The sequence below is a fragment of the Schistocerca gregaria genome, chromosome 1 (assembly GCF_023897955.1).
Source record: "Schistocerca gregaria isolate iqSchGreg1 chromosome 1, iqSchGreg1.2, whole genome shotgun sequence".
NCBI classification, from domain to species: Eukaryota; Metazoa; Arthropoda; class Insecta; order Orthoptera; family Acrididae; genus Schistocerca; species Schistocerca gregaria.
The window spans coordinates 661,346,117-661,363,851 of NC_064920.1; the positions used below are offsets into that span (position 1 = coordinate 661,346,117).

General features: G+C 38.8%; 1 protein-coding gene across 21 annotated transcripts in view; it reads right to left on the reverse strand.

The window, feature by feature from the left end:
- Positions 1-742: 742 nt before the first annotated feature.
- The window catches only part of LOC126361861 (serrate RNA effector molecule homolog), a 195,827-nt gene continuing 178,834 nt past the window's right edge, over positions 743-17,735 (reverse strand). For 7 of the 21 annotated variants that reach the window (XM_050007828.1, XM_050007839.1, XM_050007835.1 and 4 more), the window contains 4 exons: positions 15,340-15,493; positions 11,330-11,466; positions 6,313-6,435; positions 743-1,682 (listed from right to left, as the gene is read on the reverse strand). In XM_050007828.1, the coding sequence (XP_049863785.1) occupies positions 1,607-1,682; positions 6,313-6,435; positions 11,330-11,466; positions 15,340-15,493 (490 nt within the window). In that variant the 3' untranslated portion in view covers positions 743-1,606. Of the gene's footprint in view, positions 1,683-1,938; positions 2,580-6,312; positions 6,436-11,329; positions 11,467-15,339; positions 15,494-17,735 lie in introns of those variants that run through there. The other 14 variants (XM_050007841.1, XM_050007836.1, XM_050007829.1 and 11 more) reach the window with 2 other exon arrangements.

Consider the following 17,735-nt stretch of genomic DNA (forward strand, 5'->3'; position numbering starts at 1 on the left):
AAAAATGAAGTATAAACCAATTTTTAAGAATGAGTCACTCTTCACAAACTGTAAAATAGAATATTTAGGACTTCTGACGATCAATTTACTGCTCACTGCCACAGAAGCAAACACACCCAAAAAATATAATCATGGGAACACTATTCTTGTAACTCTGAACTGACATGATTGGAGCTGTGTTGTGATTCATCTGTATGTTAAACAGTTCAACGTATCTAATGGAATGCAGATACCTGTCAGCTAATATGAGGTATGAAGTAAGTTTATTTTTTCAGTTATTTCATTTAGTACGTAACCACCTGTCTCAAATTTCAAACTGACATACTTCTATGCAGTTGTAAATATAAATGGACATGATTTTTAGAAACTGTCTAGAAATTATCTTAAATTTTAATTTCAACATTGTCTTAGTATTTCTTCTGCTACCTCAAATACAAACTTATCAGTGTCCCCTAAATTTAGATGAATTCCCTATAAAAACTACTCTTTACACATAATGCATTAACACTGATGTATTGCTACGAAACTGTAAGCAAACATCTCTATCGGAGTATCACCATAGTCTATATAACAGTACATTATTAATTGAAAACTGTGGTACCGTTCATACAGGTACCCCCTGAAATCTATTACTTCCTCCAAAGAATTACAGCATACAACTAGTGGGGTCAAATAATGTGTACATAAAGTGCTCATGGAACCCTTGTCTCATAAGAGGTGAACAGGAAAGGAAACAGACATGTAAAAGTAAGCCATCATAAATTTATTCATCACAAATGGGAAATTCATATCATCCCATGAGTCATCACGATCAATGCTTCTTGCAGTAAAATGCTTTCAGCTACAAGCATTAAAAGAGTTGGGATTCAAATTGTCAGCAGATGTAATTTAAAGTCATAACATATTTTCAAATACTGTCCCACATTGCACGAAAATTTACAGCCATTTAAATCTACGAACAAAGTGTTCATAATTTTCATATTGGTTGGGGTAAAAATAATGTACAAATAACATTTTACTTGCTAAACATACTCTGAAAATTGCTTAAATTATGGAAGATGTATATTACATTGATTAGTGTCTCAGTCTCCTCCCTGTTCTGTAGAAGCGCGCGCGCGCCCTCACACACACACACACACACACACACACACACTTGTGTTACCAAAACACATGTGATAGACAATAAATACTTCCTAGCTTTGTAAAGAAATTTCACAATTGCATATGTTCCCTGGGTTGATGTACTGGAAGTATCAGCAGACTATTCTTTTACATTATGACAACAAAACAATCAATATGTCTTACATATGTCTATGATTAAATGCAAGACATTGTCACATTGCAGCATATAGTGAAGGACTATAAACACCTAACATTTCTGTCAATGTTGATAGATATATCTGAAATAATTCAAGAGGCTAAAGCAGCTAAGTTTTAATGTGAGTACAAAAGTGAATTGCTGCAGTTGAGGTGACAGTCTCTAGCAACACAGCAGAAACTAAATGACAGTTCTCCCAAAACAGAAAAGCCTGTTCTGACAACATCACATTCTAGTACCATACATAAAAGAATACCAAGCACACAAAGACTGATTTGTGTTATCATATCAAATAAACTCTTCAGGTTCTCTTGGAGCATCCAAGTCTCGGTAATGAATTACTGGACGATATTCACCACCACCCCTGACAAGAAAAAAATCTGATTAGAACATTTAACTGGTAGTGATGAGTCAGAAATTTATGTTTAAAATCTTTCACACAAATAAATACTTAAACACAAAACAACAAAAATAGCAATCCGTCCTGAGGGGAAAATATTCATTCATTCCAAGTAAACATTTTATACACACCATGCAAAATGGTTCATAGATCATTTCAATAAAGGTTGAAGAGCTGGAGGATTACGTATGTCTGAAATTAATTTACTAAGGAAGTTAACTAAAATAACAAAAGTGTTTTATTATCCTTAAGCATCTGACATTGAAAGTTAAATTTGTCTATACAACATATCACAATACCATTCTTTTTTTCTTAACAAATTTATGTAACATCATTAGAACTGTAAGAAATAACAAACTGTGACAAGATATGCCCATTATTAGGATTATGTAGATTTCACAACATAACTGTAATACTTCAAACAAACAAACAAAGAACATGCCCTAAACTGTAGACAATGCAAAATTTTTGAACTATATGATGAATTCAGTACAAATTGAGCCCCCAGTTACTATAACAATTCTGTCAGACATTTGGGTGCAAATGAATTATTTTGGTCACAGAAAGCAGAAAGTCGGCTTGCACCTAACAATGAAGTGGTGCATACCATGTCACAACATACATATAGTAAGTGTCTCAATACAAACCACAATTTACACTTCTTTATAGCTTTAATAACAATAATATATTCAAGAAAAAGTGTTAACATTTCTAATTTCTGCCACCAGCAAATAAAATATGCACAAAGGGTGTGCATGTCATTATGTAAAAATAAATTATAATCAGAAGATCTCTGGAACCTCTGGCACATCTACATCTTTATAAGAAACTATTGGACGAGCAGATTCAATAGGCGGGGACCTGAAAACCAAAATAAACAAACAAAAAAAAAGTCTAGCCCTCATCCGACCATATGACAATTTGGTGTAATAAAAAAAGTATTGCAAAGTAATTACAACACACTTAAACTATAATACTGCTTATTCTGACAAATGGTTATCTTTACCAACAGTACAGATACTATATGCACGAATACTAGGATGGGAAACAAATGCCGCATGTTCTGCAGACAATAAAAAGGGTTATAATTCCGCTTATTGTAAATACACACATCAAAAAATAGTTTTTCATCACCTCGGTTCCAAGAGTTGCAGAAATTGGAACAGAGATCAACGTAAACACCATTTCCTCTGTTTTTGCTGCTCATGAAAACCACACATTGCATGTTGAATGACCATACAGAGAGACCTACAGAGGTGGTGGTCCAGATTTCTGCACACACCGGTACCTTTAATACCCAGTAGCACGTCCTCTTGCACTGATGCATGCCTGTATTCGTCATGGCATACTATCCACAAGTTCATCAAGGCACTGCTGGTCCAGATTGTCCCACTCCTCAACGGCAATTCAGTCTAGATTCCTCAGAGTGGTTGTTGGGTCACATCGTCCATAAGCAGCCCTTTTCAATCTATGCCTGGCATGTTCGACAGGGTTTATGTCTGGCGAACATACTGGCCACTCTAGTTGAGTGATATCATTATCATGGAGGGAACTATCCACAGTATGTGCATGACAGGGGTGCAAATTGTTCGTGAAGATGAATGCCTCGCCAATATGCTGCCTGTATGGTTCCATTATTGGTTGCAGAATGGCATTCACGTATAGTACAGCCATTACAGTGCCTTCCATGACCACCAGCAGCATACGTCGGCCCCATGTAACACTACCCCAAAACAGCAGGGAAGCTTCACCTTTCTGCAGGGTTGCCTCCAAACACGTCTCCGACGATTGTCTGGTTGAAGGCATATCCGGCACTCATCGATGAAGAGAACGTGATGCCAATCCTGAACGGTCCATTGGGCATGGTACTGGGCCCATCTGTACCTAGCTGCATAGTGTCGTGGTTGCAAAGATAGACCTAACCCTGGATGTTGGCAGTGAAGCTGCGCATCGTGCAGCCTATTGCATACAGTTTGAGTCGTAACATGACGTCCTGTGGTTGCACGAAAAGCATTATTCAACATGGTGGCGTTGCTGTCATGGTTCCTCCGAACCATAATCCGTAGGCAATGGTCATCCCTTGGGCGGCCTGAGGGAGGCATGTCATTGACAGCTCCACTCTCACTGCATCTCCTCCATGCCTGAACAACATTGCTTTGTTTCACTCTGAGACACCTGTTCACTTTCCTTGTTGATAGCCCTTCCTGGTACAAAGTAACAATGCATACGTGATGGAGCTGCGGTATTGACTGTCTGGGCATGGTTGAACTACTGACAACACAAACCGTGTACCTCCTTCCTAGTGGAATGACTGGAACTGATCGGCTGTCGGATCCCCCCCCCCCCCCCCCCCCCCAACCCCCGTCTAATAGGTGCTACTCATGCATGGTTGTTTACATCTTTGGGCAGGTTTAGTGACATCTCTGAACAGTCAAAGGGATTGTGTCTGTGATACAATGTCCACAATCAACGTCTGCTTTCAGGAGTGCTGGGAACCGGGGTGATGTATAACTTTTCTGATGTATGTATGTCCACATAATGAAACTTTTTCCCAGTAATTTTCCACTATCAAACTTATATTTTTTGGCATTTCTTGCAGTTTTACATCTAATTTTCTTAGTAATTTCTCTTCCCTACCTAAAACAACTGTTTGTTTCAATCTGTAGCCTGCTGTGTTCACCACTTCATTAGTAGGAATTTTTAATAACTTCAGTTTTCAGTTGTCAAAAGAAGTAGTTTTACCACAAGGTAATGTACAATATTTCTTTCTACAGCAGGTAGAATGAATGAAACAAAAAGTATACAGATATTTTACAATCTCATGTGATTTAATTCCTGCCCCATTCTCAAACAACCGAAAACATAAATATACATGACAGCAACGGGACAAAAATTATTTCATCTACTGAGGAGTGACGGTTAAAAAATTAACACCTAATTTTTTCTCCTACAGCTGATAAAGGTATTCAGAGATACAAAACATTCCATCAATAGATGAGACAGATAACTTGGGCATCAACAACAAGATACAGGAAAATCAATAAGGCTACTGTAGTTTCCCAAACAAAGCTATAAATTATGTATCACTCCTCCCACTTCTGAATCCACTAACAGAAGTTGCACTAGCTTTCCTGCATCTCTGAGGGTTTACTCAATAAAAAGGATGATCAAAATTATTTATGTAAATGATCATGTCATTTCTCTATTACATTTACGTTATTTATAAAAGTAAAAATTGTTTTCAAGTTCTGTTTAATTATATACTGGTCTTCTTGCAACTTTTCCGTTATTGGTAGCTCTTTTATATCAATAAACAGAGGTCAGTACTGACAAAAGAATACAATGAAACTAGGTAACTAAGGCAAGCAATGTCGACGATAAATTTTAGAGCGCAAATAAAATTTAATCATTTGCATTCCAACAACACTTTCCAGTCTGTTAGTATGCCTGAAGTAAATGTTTTGTATGTCACAGAGGATCATAAGTAACAAACAGATCACAACAGTGTTAGATGCTGACACATTAAGTGGAGAAATATATTCTTTGAATAAGGAATTTTTTAACTTAAACCAAATATTAATTTAATTTTATCTATATTTTGCAGCTTCAAACTTGACTGTATTCAATATACTAGAGATACGAATTAAAAAATACCTTCAGTCACAACTTTTCGTGTTTTATTAAATACACAATGCATTTTGGACCCTGTGGGTCTATCATCAAGTGTAATTTGTCTTAATACATGTTTTATTTCTTCTCTTGAAAGAGGTGAAATGCATATTCCTCTCATGAAAAGGTTTAATGTTAGGTTATGAATTTTCTAAGTCAAACGCGGAAAATATGTGCAAAATAGTGGGAAAGATGAACAGTGTAAACTTACCACATAATCCAAGAATTTTTTTTTTTTTTTTTTTTACATTTCAATAACTTGTGGAGGGAAGAGAGAGAGAGAGAGAGAGAGAGAGAGAGAGAGAGAGAGAGAGAGAGAGAGAAAGGGGGGGGGGGGGGGGGGGGGTTTGCAGTGTCAAATCCATCTCAAACGAAAATAAATGCCGCTATGGAGTAAAAAAATTAGTACAAATGGAATGAAATAATTGTACAGGATTATTGACCAGGAGACCCCATCTGGGCTTTTGGTTCACTGGTGCAAGTCTTTCTGAGTTGATTATACCATTTGATGAGATGCAATTGTTAGGACACCACAAATACCCAGTCCCGACGAAAAGAAAATCTCTGACCTGGTCAGGAATCAAACCCAGAACCCCGTGATATAGAGGCAGCAACACTTACTACAAGCCACAAGCCGTAGATTATAAAATTATACACAGCAATAATTATTCCAGTGCATACACTCATTTTTTCACAAAAGCACCACAAACTTGTAGGAGTTGTCAAGAACTTAAGCAATGTAATCTTCGCCCTGCCCCACTTTCATTTTTATTTATGAGTCTAAAATTACACATCATCCAATTCACAGATAAAAAGGTACCATCTTATAAGTGGTTGTAAAAGAAGCTTTATAGTGTGTTATATAAAGTGAGGAATACTCTACTAATATCAAACAATGACTAGAAAAGTGTAGTAGCTACCTTACCTGCCGCGACTGTATCCTCCCCGGTTTGGTCTTGCATACCCTTGGTTGTAGCCCTGATTATAACCATATCCAAAGCCGTGGCCTCCATAACCAGCGTGACGACCCCCATAATTATACTGGTAACTGCAAAAAAAAATTTTCAACATAAATCTGTCTGTATAAACCAACAGCAGAATAGCAATGAATTAAATGATGAGTGATAATATTACTATGTTTTTAAAGAGTTCTTTGGGTAGCGCAATTGCAACTGTACAAGTCTATTTTCATAAAATGAAAGATAGTGCAACAGTTGTTGAACCAATATTTTATTGTTTATGGCCAGTTTCAGAATAATAAAATTTCATCTTCTGGCATACACTGTGATGATGGGAACAACGTATTACCATTACGACCAAGTAGTCATTCAAAAATGAAAAATTAACAACAAACTGATGACCAGGCATTACCCACATTAAGCGTGAAAGAACTAAGGGTGTCTTCCACCATATGTTGTCTGTGGAATGAAACTTCTGTGTCTATTTTATAAAATAGGGAACATAAAACATTACCGAGATGAAAAACTCTGTTAGAAAATGATTATTTGCAGTATCACAAAAAACACTAGAAATGTTACAGTGAGGAAAAGGACCATACAATATGCGAAAGAACCTTAAGTAGGATCCCGACAGCAACCACCATCTTGTTCCATCATGCTGTACCAACAGGAAAACCACAAACAGACGACGGTGAGAGACCTGCCAGAGCACATGCCACATATGGGGCAAACAACATTGTTGAGTGCAGCTATGGCAGGTGGAAGGTTTAAAACCAGGAGGAGGAAAACAAACAGAAGAGTGTGGATACTCTAAACACTACAGAGAAAGAGAACCTATATATCAAGATAAAAACCACATGAGTGTGCTACCACCACATTTATCAGTTTTACAGAAAAAACCAGAAAGTTAACAAAATCACAGTTAAAATATGAAATACTCCAAAACAGATGAAACACTTGAAAACCTAATTTAGGCAGTAAAGTGAACTAGCTAAAATATTTATATGGTACACATCTGTATGATCGTTAATAGTTTCACGAAGGAAGGAGTGGAGACTTTTTAGAATTTCTCTCTGTTCCTTAGTACATTAAGCTTCTGACCTTTGCCCACAATGTGCAAAACTACCAAATTATTGCAAACCTGCTGATTATCAATCAAAAGTATTGTCAAAGGTAACCTGGATTGATCAACATTGTTGTTGTTGTTGTTGTTGTTGCCTTCAGTCCCGAGACTGGTTTGATGCCTGCTACTCTATCCTGTGCAAGCCTCTTAACCTCCAAGTAGCTACTGCAACCTACATCCTCCTGGATCTGTTTACTGTATTTATCTCTTGGTCTCCCTTTATGATTTTTATCCCCCATGCTTCCCTCCAGTACTAAATTGGTGATCCTTCAATGTCTCAGTATGTGTCATCCCTTCTAGTCAGGTTGTGTCACAAGTATCTTTTCTCCCAAATTCAATTCAGTACCTTTTCATTATTTATGCGATCTGCCCATCTAATCTTCGGCATTCTTCTGTAGCACCACATTTCAAAAGCTTCTATTCTCTTCTTGTCTAAACTGTTAACCGTCCGTGTTTTGCTTCCCTGCATGGCTACACTCCATACAAATACTTTCAGGAAAGACTTGACACACGTAAATTTACATTTGATGTTAACAAATCTCTTTTATTTCAGAAATACTTTTCTTGCCATTGCTAGTCTACATTTTATATCTTCTCTACTTTGGCTATCATCTGTTATTTTGCTGCCCAAATAACAAATCTCATTACTACCTTAGGTTTCTCATTTCATAATCTAATTCCCTCAGCATCACCTGATTTAATTCGACTACGTTCCATTATCCTCTTTTGCTTCTGTTGATGTTCATCTTATATCCTCCTTTCAAGACCATTTCCATTCCGTTCAATTGCTCTTTCAAGTCCTTTGCCGTCTCCAACAGAATTACAATATCATGAGCATAGCTCAATTTTTTTTATTTCTTCTCGCTGGACTTCAATTCCTACTCCAAATTTTTCTTTTGTTTCCTTTACTGCTTATTCAATAGTGAATTACATTGAGGATAGGGTACAGCCCTGTACAGACTGTAAACAGCCTTTCACTTCCTGTGTTTTACCCTTGCCCCCTTTAGAATATGAAAAAAAAAGAGAAAAAGAGTATTCCAGTCAACATTGCCAGAAGCTTTCTCTAAGTCTGCAAAAGCAATAAATGTAGGTTTACCTTTCCTTAACCTATCTTCTATGAGAAGTCGTATTGTCAGTACTGCCTCGCGTCTTCCTACATTTCCCCGGAATCCAAATTGATCTTCCCCAAAGTCGCCTTCTCTGTAAACTCTGCTTTCAGTTCATTAGTGACTAGTTTGGATAACTTTCTACACTGTGATGTTTTGGCATACAGGATGTTTATAGTTACAGAATCTGAAGTTGCAAGACAAACTGATATTCTTGATAATTTCTTTAGTTATAAACCAATGTGTAGTTATACTTGCTGTAATTGTAAAATGTCTAAAGGTGATACGTTTGTTTGTTTCTGAGGATGTAGTATATATGAAGTTCCATTTTGTAGACAATACGACTTTGTAAAATGGTATACAGGGTGTCCCTGGAGAAACAGTTGATATTTAGCAATATTACAAGAATGATCTTTCAAAGCAAGAGAATCGAGTAGACATGGGCTCTAAAATGCATACCTTAAGGGCTATAAGCACCATTTTATCTTTGATAGTAAGTAAAGCAATAATCACTCTGAATATTGTTTTGAACACCATGGTGCTTTACTAGGCATGGTCCTGTCGGAGATCATATGCCACTGCCTTCCTTTGACCTTTGAACTGACATACCCAGTAAGTTATAGGGGGACCTACAGTTTAGCATGGATTCCCCATTGTACAACTTGGCATTTTTCACATCAAACAAGTACTGCTGGAGGTGAATGACGTGGTATGTGACAGATAAAGATCCTAGGATTAATTGAGGATCCAACCCAAGACCTTTGCATACATTACCACTTCTCAAAATATGCAAAGCAAAGAGCTTGCAGTGGGAATATTACTTTGGGTGGCAGAGAGTTTCACTTATTTAGGGAGTGAAATATCTAGTCATGGAAGAATAACCAACAAAATTAATAGGAGGTTACAGAAGGGAGGCAATTTCAACCAAACAACGAAACACCCGATTTGGAATCAAGAAGTTTCAGAAAAAGCAAAACTGCTTATATATATTGCCACCTATGGAGGAGAAACATGGACAATGACAGAAAGGGACTAGAGCAGACTGCAAGCAAGGGAAATGAAATTTCTCAGAGCAGTTACTGAAAAACAAGAATGGACAGAGTAAGGAATATAGATATTAGAAAGGGCCTTAAACATTTAAGTGTGAGTGAGAGAGAGAGAGAGAGAGAGAGAGAGAGAGAGAGAGAGAGAGAGAGAGAGAGAGAGAGAGAGAGAGAGAGGGGGGGGGGGGGGGGGGGGGACATGTTAAGAGGATTCAAGAACATGGTGGAAAATGGGAGTGAGAATATCTGTGGAAAGGAGAGGTGTGACATGGCAGCAAGTGGAGGAAGAAAAGTGGTGGGAGGACTGGGCCAAATGGAGAGGACTCTTCAGCACCCAGACCTAGTAGTAGCTGGAGCGGCATCCAAATATAGATAGATACTTCTCAAACACAACTCAACTGCACATGCACAAGAGCCCGACCGCAACTGCTCAAACAAATCCTAAGTGAACAGTTGTGACGTCACGCTCATCGGAGACAATTTGTTGTTAGGAAGCATTGCATGGTCTTCCCAAAGCCTTTGACACACTTTGCAGTTGGCAAACGCTTGTATGAACACTGTGTTTTGTTGTTGTATATGGTGTATTCGTTTTGCAACTTAAGTTTTTTTTTCTCCTTCATGTTTTGTTGCTGCAGTATTATTCTGCAGAAGCAGGATACATTAATATCCTTTGTTAGAGCATTGGTTCATACCTCTCAAAATCACAAAAATTTAACTGAAAATTAAAACAATGAAAAATTCCTGGAATTTTGAAAAATTCCCACGTTTATCCCGGTTTACCCCCGGATGAAAAAATTCCTAGGCTTTTCTCGGATCTCCCGGGTCGTATACACCCTATATTATATCAAAATGTGGTCATCCCTATGGGCTAGTACTAGGTCTTCAAGGGACATATTAATATTCTCAAACAGAAGGTATATCCACACACAGCTGATACACAAGGACTCTGACATTCTGAGACTGCTGCAGTTAAATGTATACAGCAAATGTAGGTAACCTACTCAATCAGCAATTCTTCACTCTGTCAACACACTACTACAGCACTTGTGAAATTATATTACCAAAATCTGTACATAAATTAGAGTTTCAAGATCACCTACACCTACACAGATGTGCAGTAGCCTGCACACTAAATATACATATAATTATGAAAGTTAAGTGGTTGGGTAATATTTACATCCCAACTTTTTTTTAAATCTAAAAGCATTCAAGATAGACCAAGCGCTGATACTATTTTCATTGTTCACATTGGCTAAGAAGAACTAACAGTGTTGCCCAGACTTCTGCTGATCAATGCCCTTTTACATGATAAGTGGTTATCTATTACTACTGATGAACAATCAAGCTATAATATTCTTTCTTTAAGAATGCTGTAAGTACATCAATAAATATACCCAATCTTCAAAGAGCATAATAAGCAAGAACGGTTAATTTAAAATTATAGCAAATATGATGTCAATAAAGACTGAGCACAGTGTCAGTTGAATAAAGCTCCCGGAAGGCATACATCTTGGCCACACCATAGAACTTATTTTCATATTTGTCTTAAATTAGAAGTATAGTACGACAGGTGCTGAATTGCAGGTCCAGTTTCAATGACTCCATCACTGTTCTGTTGACATAACAACCCTGTTCAATTGCAGTATTTGCTGCCCACAAACCAGTATGTGATAAAATTTCAGCTGCGCATTACATCTATTAAAGAACTCACTGAGGAACATACGGAGCAGGTGCAGGAAAGCCTTCTCTGCTATCCGCTCCTGAATCCTTTCTCCCCTGTCGATTCCCTGGATGTTCTGGCAGTTGTGGTCTCTTTGGATCTCTTAAGTAGTTGTTAAAATATTCAACCTGGAACACAGAGGTGAATTAAAAATTCCTCTATTGAAATAAGAATAAAGCTGAAAGATTGCCAAGTGTTACACAAATCCAGAGAGAATGTGATAATGCTATAATAACATATCATAATAAAGGTTGCTTATACACTCCTGGAAATTGAAATAAGAACACCGTGAATTCATTGTCCCAGGAAGGGGAAACTTTATTGACACATTCCTGGGGTCAGATACATCACATGATCACACTGACAGAACCACAGGCACATAGACACAGGCAACAGAGCATGCACAATGTCGGCACTAGTACAGTGTATATCCACCTTTCGCAGCAATGCAGGCTGCTATTCTCCCATGGGGACGATCCTAGAGATGCTGGATGTAGGCCTGTGGAACGACTTGCCATGCCATTTCAACCTGGCGCCTCAGTTGGACCAGCGTTCGTGCTGGACGTGCAGACCGCGTGAGACGACGTTTCATCCAGTCACAAACATGCTCAATGGGGGACAGATCTGGAGATCTTGCTGGCCAGGGTAGTTTACTTACACCTTCTAGAGCACGTTGGGTGGCACGGGATACATGCGGACGTGCATTGTCCTGTTGGAACAGCAAGTTCCCTTGCCGGTCTAGGAATGGTAGAACGATGGGTTCGATGACGGTTTGGATGTACCGTGCACTATTCAGTGTCCCCTCGACGATCACCAGAGGTGTACGGCCAGTGTAGTAGATCGCTCCCCACACCATGATGCCGGGTGTTGGCCCTGTGTGCCTCGGTCGTATGCAGTCTTGATTGTGGTGCTCACCTGCACGGCGCCAAAAACGCATACGGCCATCATTGGCACCAAGGCAGAAGCGACTCTCATCGCTGAAGGCGACACGTCTCCATTTGTCCCTCCATTCACGCCTGTCGCGGGCTGCACGATGTTGGGGCGTGAGCGGAAGACGGGCTAACGGTGTGCGGGACCGTAGCCCAGCTTCATGGAGACGGTTGCGAATGGTCTTCGCCGATACCCCAGGAGCAACAGTGTCCCTAATTTGCTGGGAAGTGGCGGTGCGGTCCCCTACGGCACTGCGTAGGATCCTACGGTCTTGGCGTGCATCCGTGCGTCGCTGCGGTCCGGTCCCAGGTCGACGGGCACGTGCACCTTCCGCCGACCACTGGCGACAACATCGATGTACTGTGGAGACCTCACGCCCCACGTGTTGAGCAATTCAGCGGTACGTCCACCCGGCCTCCCGCATGCCCACTATACGCCCTCGCTCAAAGTCCGTCAACTGCACATACGGTTCACGTCCATGCCGTCGCGGCATGCTACCGGTGTTAAAGACTGCGATGGAGTTCCGTATGCCACGGCAAACTGGCTGACACTGACGGCGGCGGTGCACAAATGCTGCGCAGCTAGCGCCATTCGACGGCCAACACCGCGGTTCCTGGTGTGTCCGCTGTGCCGTGCGTGTGATCATTGCTTGTACAGCCCTCTCGCAGTGTCCGGTGCAAGTATGGTGGGTCTGACACACCGGTGTCAATGTGTTCTTTTTTCCATTTCCAGGAGTGTATTTATTATTACAGTACATGACTTCCTTAACAAAAAAATTCATATTTCTTAACAGAATGGGATGTCTTCAGTGAGTAACAAAAGTTTCACAATTGTCCAAAACTCTGTTTCAATGACTATCACAAATAATCTGAAATAGGATTACTTGAACAGGAAACCAAAAGAATTCTCAGGTGTCATGTTGAGAACAAACATAAATAATAAACAGCAAGAAAGATTGAAATGCTGACCAACCGGTTTACATGATAATCAGATAGAGTTTTTGCTGAACAATAGCGGTTCAGAGCTTGATGAACAAATGTGCTCAAGGTGAACCTCCTGATGTTGATGCTGTATCAGAGATCCCTCTGTCTCAAGCTATCAATCTGCCTTTTTCATATGGGCAGTGGATAGATGACAGTACAGCTCCACAGCCTCCAGTTTCTGAAGAATCATGCCAAATTGAATTTGACCAGAACCTGTTTGTGTTAGATTGTTTCACCAACTTTTTTGATGAGGAACAAAGAGAGACAAAGCTATAAGTGGATTACTGTGAAACTCAGAGAACTGAAGATTTTTGATGTGGTTTTACATTTGTGCTTTGTTAGTAAAATGAAAATGACTGATTATTTGTCTACAAATTCTCTACTGCAGACGTTCTCTGCAGAGAAGTGTTAACCAAGAGATTGTTTTCTGTCAATTTGTGAATGTTTCATCTCATAGATAATGTGACTTTTTATTAAAGATATCAAGATGGGCACAACCATATTCACAAACTGAGACCCATCTTTTCATACACTCATGACAAAAAGCAAAACAACATGCAAACCGAGAGAAAATCTCCCTATACATGAAAGAATTTGCCTTTTTTGTGGCAAACTAGTTTCAAAGATGATACAAAACAAAGCCAAACAAGTAAGGCATAACATTTTTTATGTTATGTGAAAGTGATGGTAGATAAATTATGAAACGTGAAATATATTCTGGTAGTCAGGCAAATGCTAATTAAAGCACTCTACGTGTAGTAAACAGGCAAGAGTGAAATTTCCTATGGTAAAGGCCATATTCTATACATGGATCACTTTTACCTAGCCCTGATCTACTCTAGCTTTTATGGCAAAGCAGAACTAAGGCAGTGGGATCAGTTATAAAAACAGAAAAATAGTAGCTAAAAAAGCCCACGGGCTTACAAAATAAACTTTCGTTTGTTGTTTGTGGAATGGAAAAATACCAGGGCTGTATTTATTTCGACAGCAAAACACAAAATGACTGCTGAATGCATCCAATGTCAGTGTCACAACAAAGTTATTAATGATAGAACCACAGTGACCAACTAATGGGTTATTACTAATTTGAGAGGAGGCAAATACAGTGGTTGATGAAAGTTAGTTGGTTTTTATGAAGATAGTTATAAATTCGTATGTTTTATATAAAAGTACAGACCTACTAATAAACAGATTGTTTAGCTCATTACTGAATTGACAGAGACTATACTGAACAAAGGTCAACTACTTTAATATACATTCGCTCAAAACAGTTCGTCTGTATATAGAATCAGTGGAAGACTCCCAGAACTGATTAAGTGCTCCAAAAAGTCAAAATAACCTCAGAGGAGATATCAAGTTTGCACGGAAAGTGACAAGAAGAGATATAAGGTACTATTGTGAAGAATGTGATGTACAAGTGAGTTTTCCAGAAAACAGGGCCAAACGTTACTAAGCAATTTTAAATTAAAAAAAACCACATTATCAAACAATTTCATTTTTTGTACAAACAAATTCTAAACTGATCTTTCTGTACAAAAGTAAAGGGTGAAAAAGCTTTTGTTGTTGTGAAAACACATTTTCATTTCAATACAAAAAAATAGTCACTGGTGTAAGTTGACGTTTCTTTGCAGCATTTCATAGAAAAATTGCCCCCCCCCCCCTCTTTCAAATGCAATAAAATAATAAAGATCTGTACAGTACAGTCTGCTGCACAAAATTAAAAAACTGAAAATGTACAGCATCAGCCAGCTAAATGGCACACTAACCACACAACCATAAAAGTGTTAAGGCCGCTGTAATAATTCGGTTGCCTAGTACTCAGGAGAACATTATAAGAAAATTTCACAGAATTACAAGGAAGTTGAACTTTCATATGGCAAAGAAATTTTGTTGTATGAAAACTATTGGCTACTTTTTTTACCAAAACAACTGAAAAACATACATTTAACCAGCACAATCTCAGGCGTGCTCTCACATAATTCTACAATTTATTAAATTTTAAAACGCTGCTTGACTAATTTTCTTCTAAGTCTCCACCACATTTTTAAAAAAAATATAACCAAAGAAAATATAATGAGCAAAAATTACCTCCTTCTTCACTTCTTCAACTTTTTCTGCGTGCTTGTTGAAAATGTGCTTCCTAACAAATTCTGGTCCTTTAAACTTTTTACCGGACAGCGGACATAACCATTTATCTTTGGCTAATTCTTGAGTATTTGCCTGTATAAATTTCTCAACTTCACTGTTATACAATTAAGGAAGAGATACAGGAGTACACATGAATACAATAGATGCTACAAATGATAACAGTATAAGGAAAAACCAATCAGTGTGTTTTTCAGTTCATCACAATTAATTTATTAATACTGTTACTTACTCTAACTTAATTTATTTGTGTGTAAATCTGAGGGGAAAGAGAACTGTTTACGCTGAATTTGGTGTACCAAACTGATGGTTGACGGAGGCAACAGAGCGCAATGTCAACAATGAATAATAGCTGAAGAACAATACTTACTAATAAGGTCTGCATTAATTTATAAAGTAGGTATTACACCTGGATCACAATACCAAAGTAATTAACAGTGAAACACAATTGAAAGTGGAAGGGGCAATGCGACAGATCACTGCTACATGTGCACGAAAAAGGCTGCTGCATCAAGAGCTATGCACTGCTTTACTGGATTTAACTTCACACTCCTTGTTAATGTGCACTATTGAATGTACCTGGCAGTACTGTAGTAACCAAATCACTTTGGGCATTCTTGTGGGTAACATGATACTAAAGTTTCCTTGTTATTCGTGTACCTCAGAAAAAGGAGCAGGACATGTGTTGTCTTTTGGCATAGTCTGTATGATTCCTGTTTATTTGGTGTACCTTGTAAGAAAGCACTGCTCCAATGGATGTGAATTATTCATTTGAATAGAATTAACAACATTAAAATTATAAACTGCTTAAACAGGTATCATTACTGTGCTGTATACTTAGTATGTTGACTTGTGCAGAGGAGAACTATTATTATTGAAGCACTGCAGGGGCTAGTCACTCAAAATACAAGCCACGTCTTCAAACAATGAAGAAACTTAAATTACGCCCTGGGGTAAATGCAGCTCAGTTTAGTAACTTCCTTTCTCAACACATTTGTTATATGTGCTATGGCACATCCAAGAATAACTAGATCTGCCTTGCACTTCCCAGGCTTTCATATATATTCTCTGTGTGATATCAACACGCGCCACTTTTCTAGCGTGATTTGTGCCATTGGTTCCTCAAACTACTTTTGAATTTTGGCTGCAGTAAAGCTTTCCTCTGTTGCCATGCAAAGCTTGTTCTAAGCCTACATAATTTTGATAGCATTGGAATGGCAGTATTACAGTGGAATCCCCACAACCCTGTGACCTTGCTTCCTTTGTCACCTCATCAATGTCATACTGTTTAAACTGAGACTTACTTTATTAAACAAGTTACACGAGATCCACTAGACACAAATCATCATGAATTTGCACATTTAAACTGTTCAACAATGTCGATTTACCTCATTGTCATCATTGTGGTATATTCTTTGATAACTTATCGGTATGTGGCTTTATCGATAGCAGGGACAGACGACTGATTAGAATTTACCGATAGTTTTTAAGAATCTCTTGTGATTCATCTCAACAGACTCAAGTTTTTCTCGGCTTGTAAACTGGGTCACAGTTTGGTACAAAACCAGTAGTAGTTACAATGTGTAAGAATCATTCTTGCACTCACACACAGGAATACAGTACTTCCATGTGTATTGTTGTCTCCCCAGTATTTTCTGACTGAATGACCAGCATTTATCCAAGTTTCGTCCAGGCACACAATAGCTACAAAGTACATCTTAAAAATGAGAATATAACACAGGAATGTCACATCTTTCCATTATAATTTTGCTTCGATCAATGTTTTTAACCCCCCCCCCCCCATGAACCATGGACCTTGCCGTTGGTGGGGAGGCTTGCGTGCCTCAGCGATACAGATGGCCGTACCGTAGGTGCAACCACAACGGAGGGGTATCTGTTGAGAGGCCAGACAAACGTGTGGTTCCTGAAGAGGGGCAGCAGCCTTTTCAGTAGTTGCAGGGGCAACAGTCTGGATGATTGACTGATCTGGCCTTGCAACATTAACCAAAACGGCCTTGCTGTGCTGATACTGCGAACGGCTGAAAGCAAGGGGAAACTACAGCCGTAATTTTTCCCGAGGACATGCAGCTTTACTGTATGATTAAATGATGATGGCATCCTCTTGGGTAAAATATTCCGGAGGTAAAATAGTCCCCCATTCGGATCTCCGGGCGGGGACTACTCAGGAGGATGTCGTTATCAGGAGAAAGAAAACTGGCGTTCTACGGATCGGAGCGTGGAATGTCAGATCCCTTAATCGGGCAGGTAGGTTAGAAAATTTAAAAAGGGAAATGGATAGGTTAAAGTTAGATATAGTGGGAATTAGTGAAGTTCGGTGG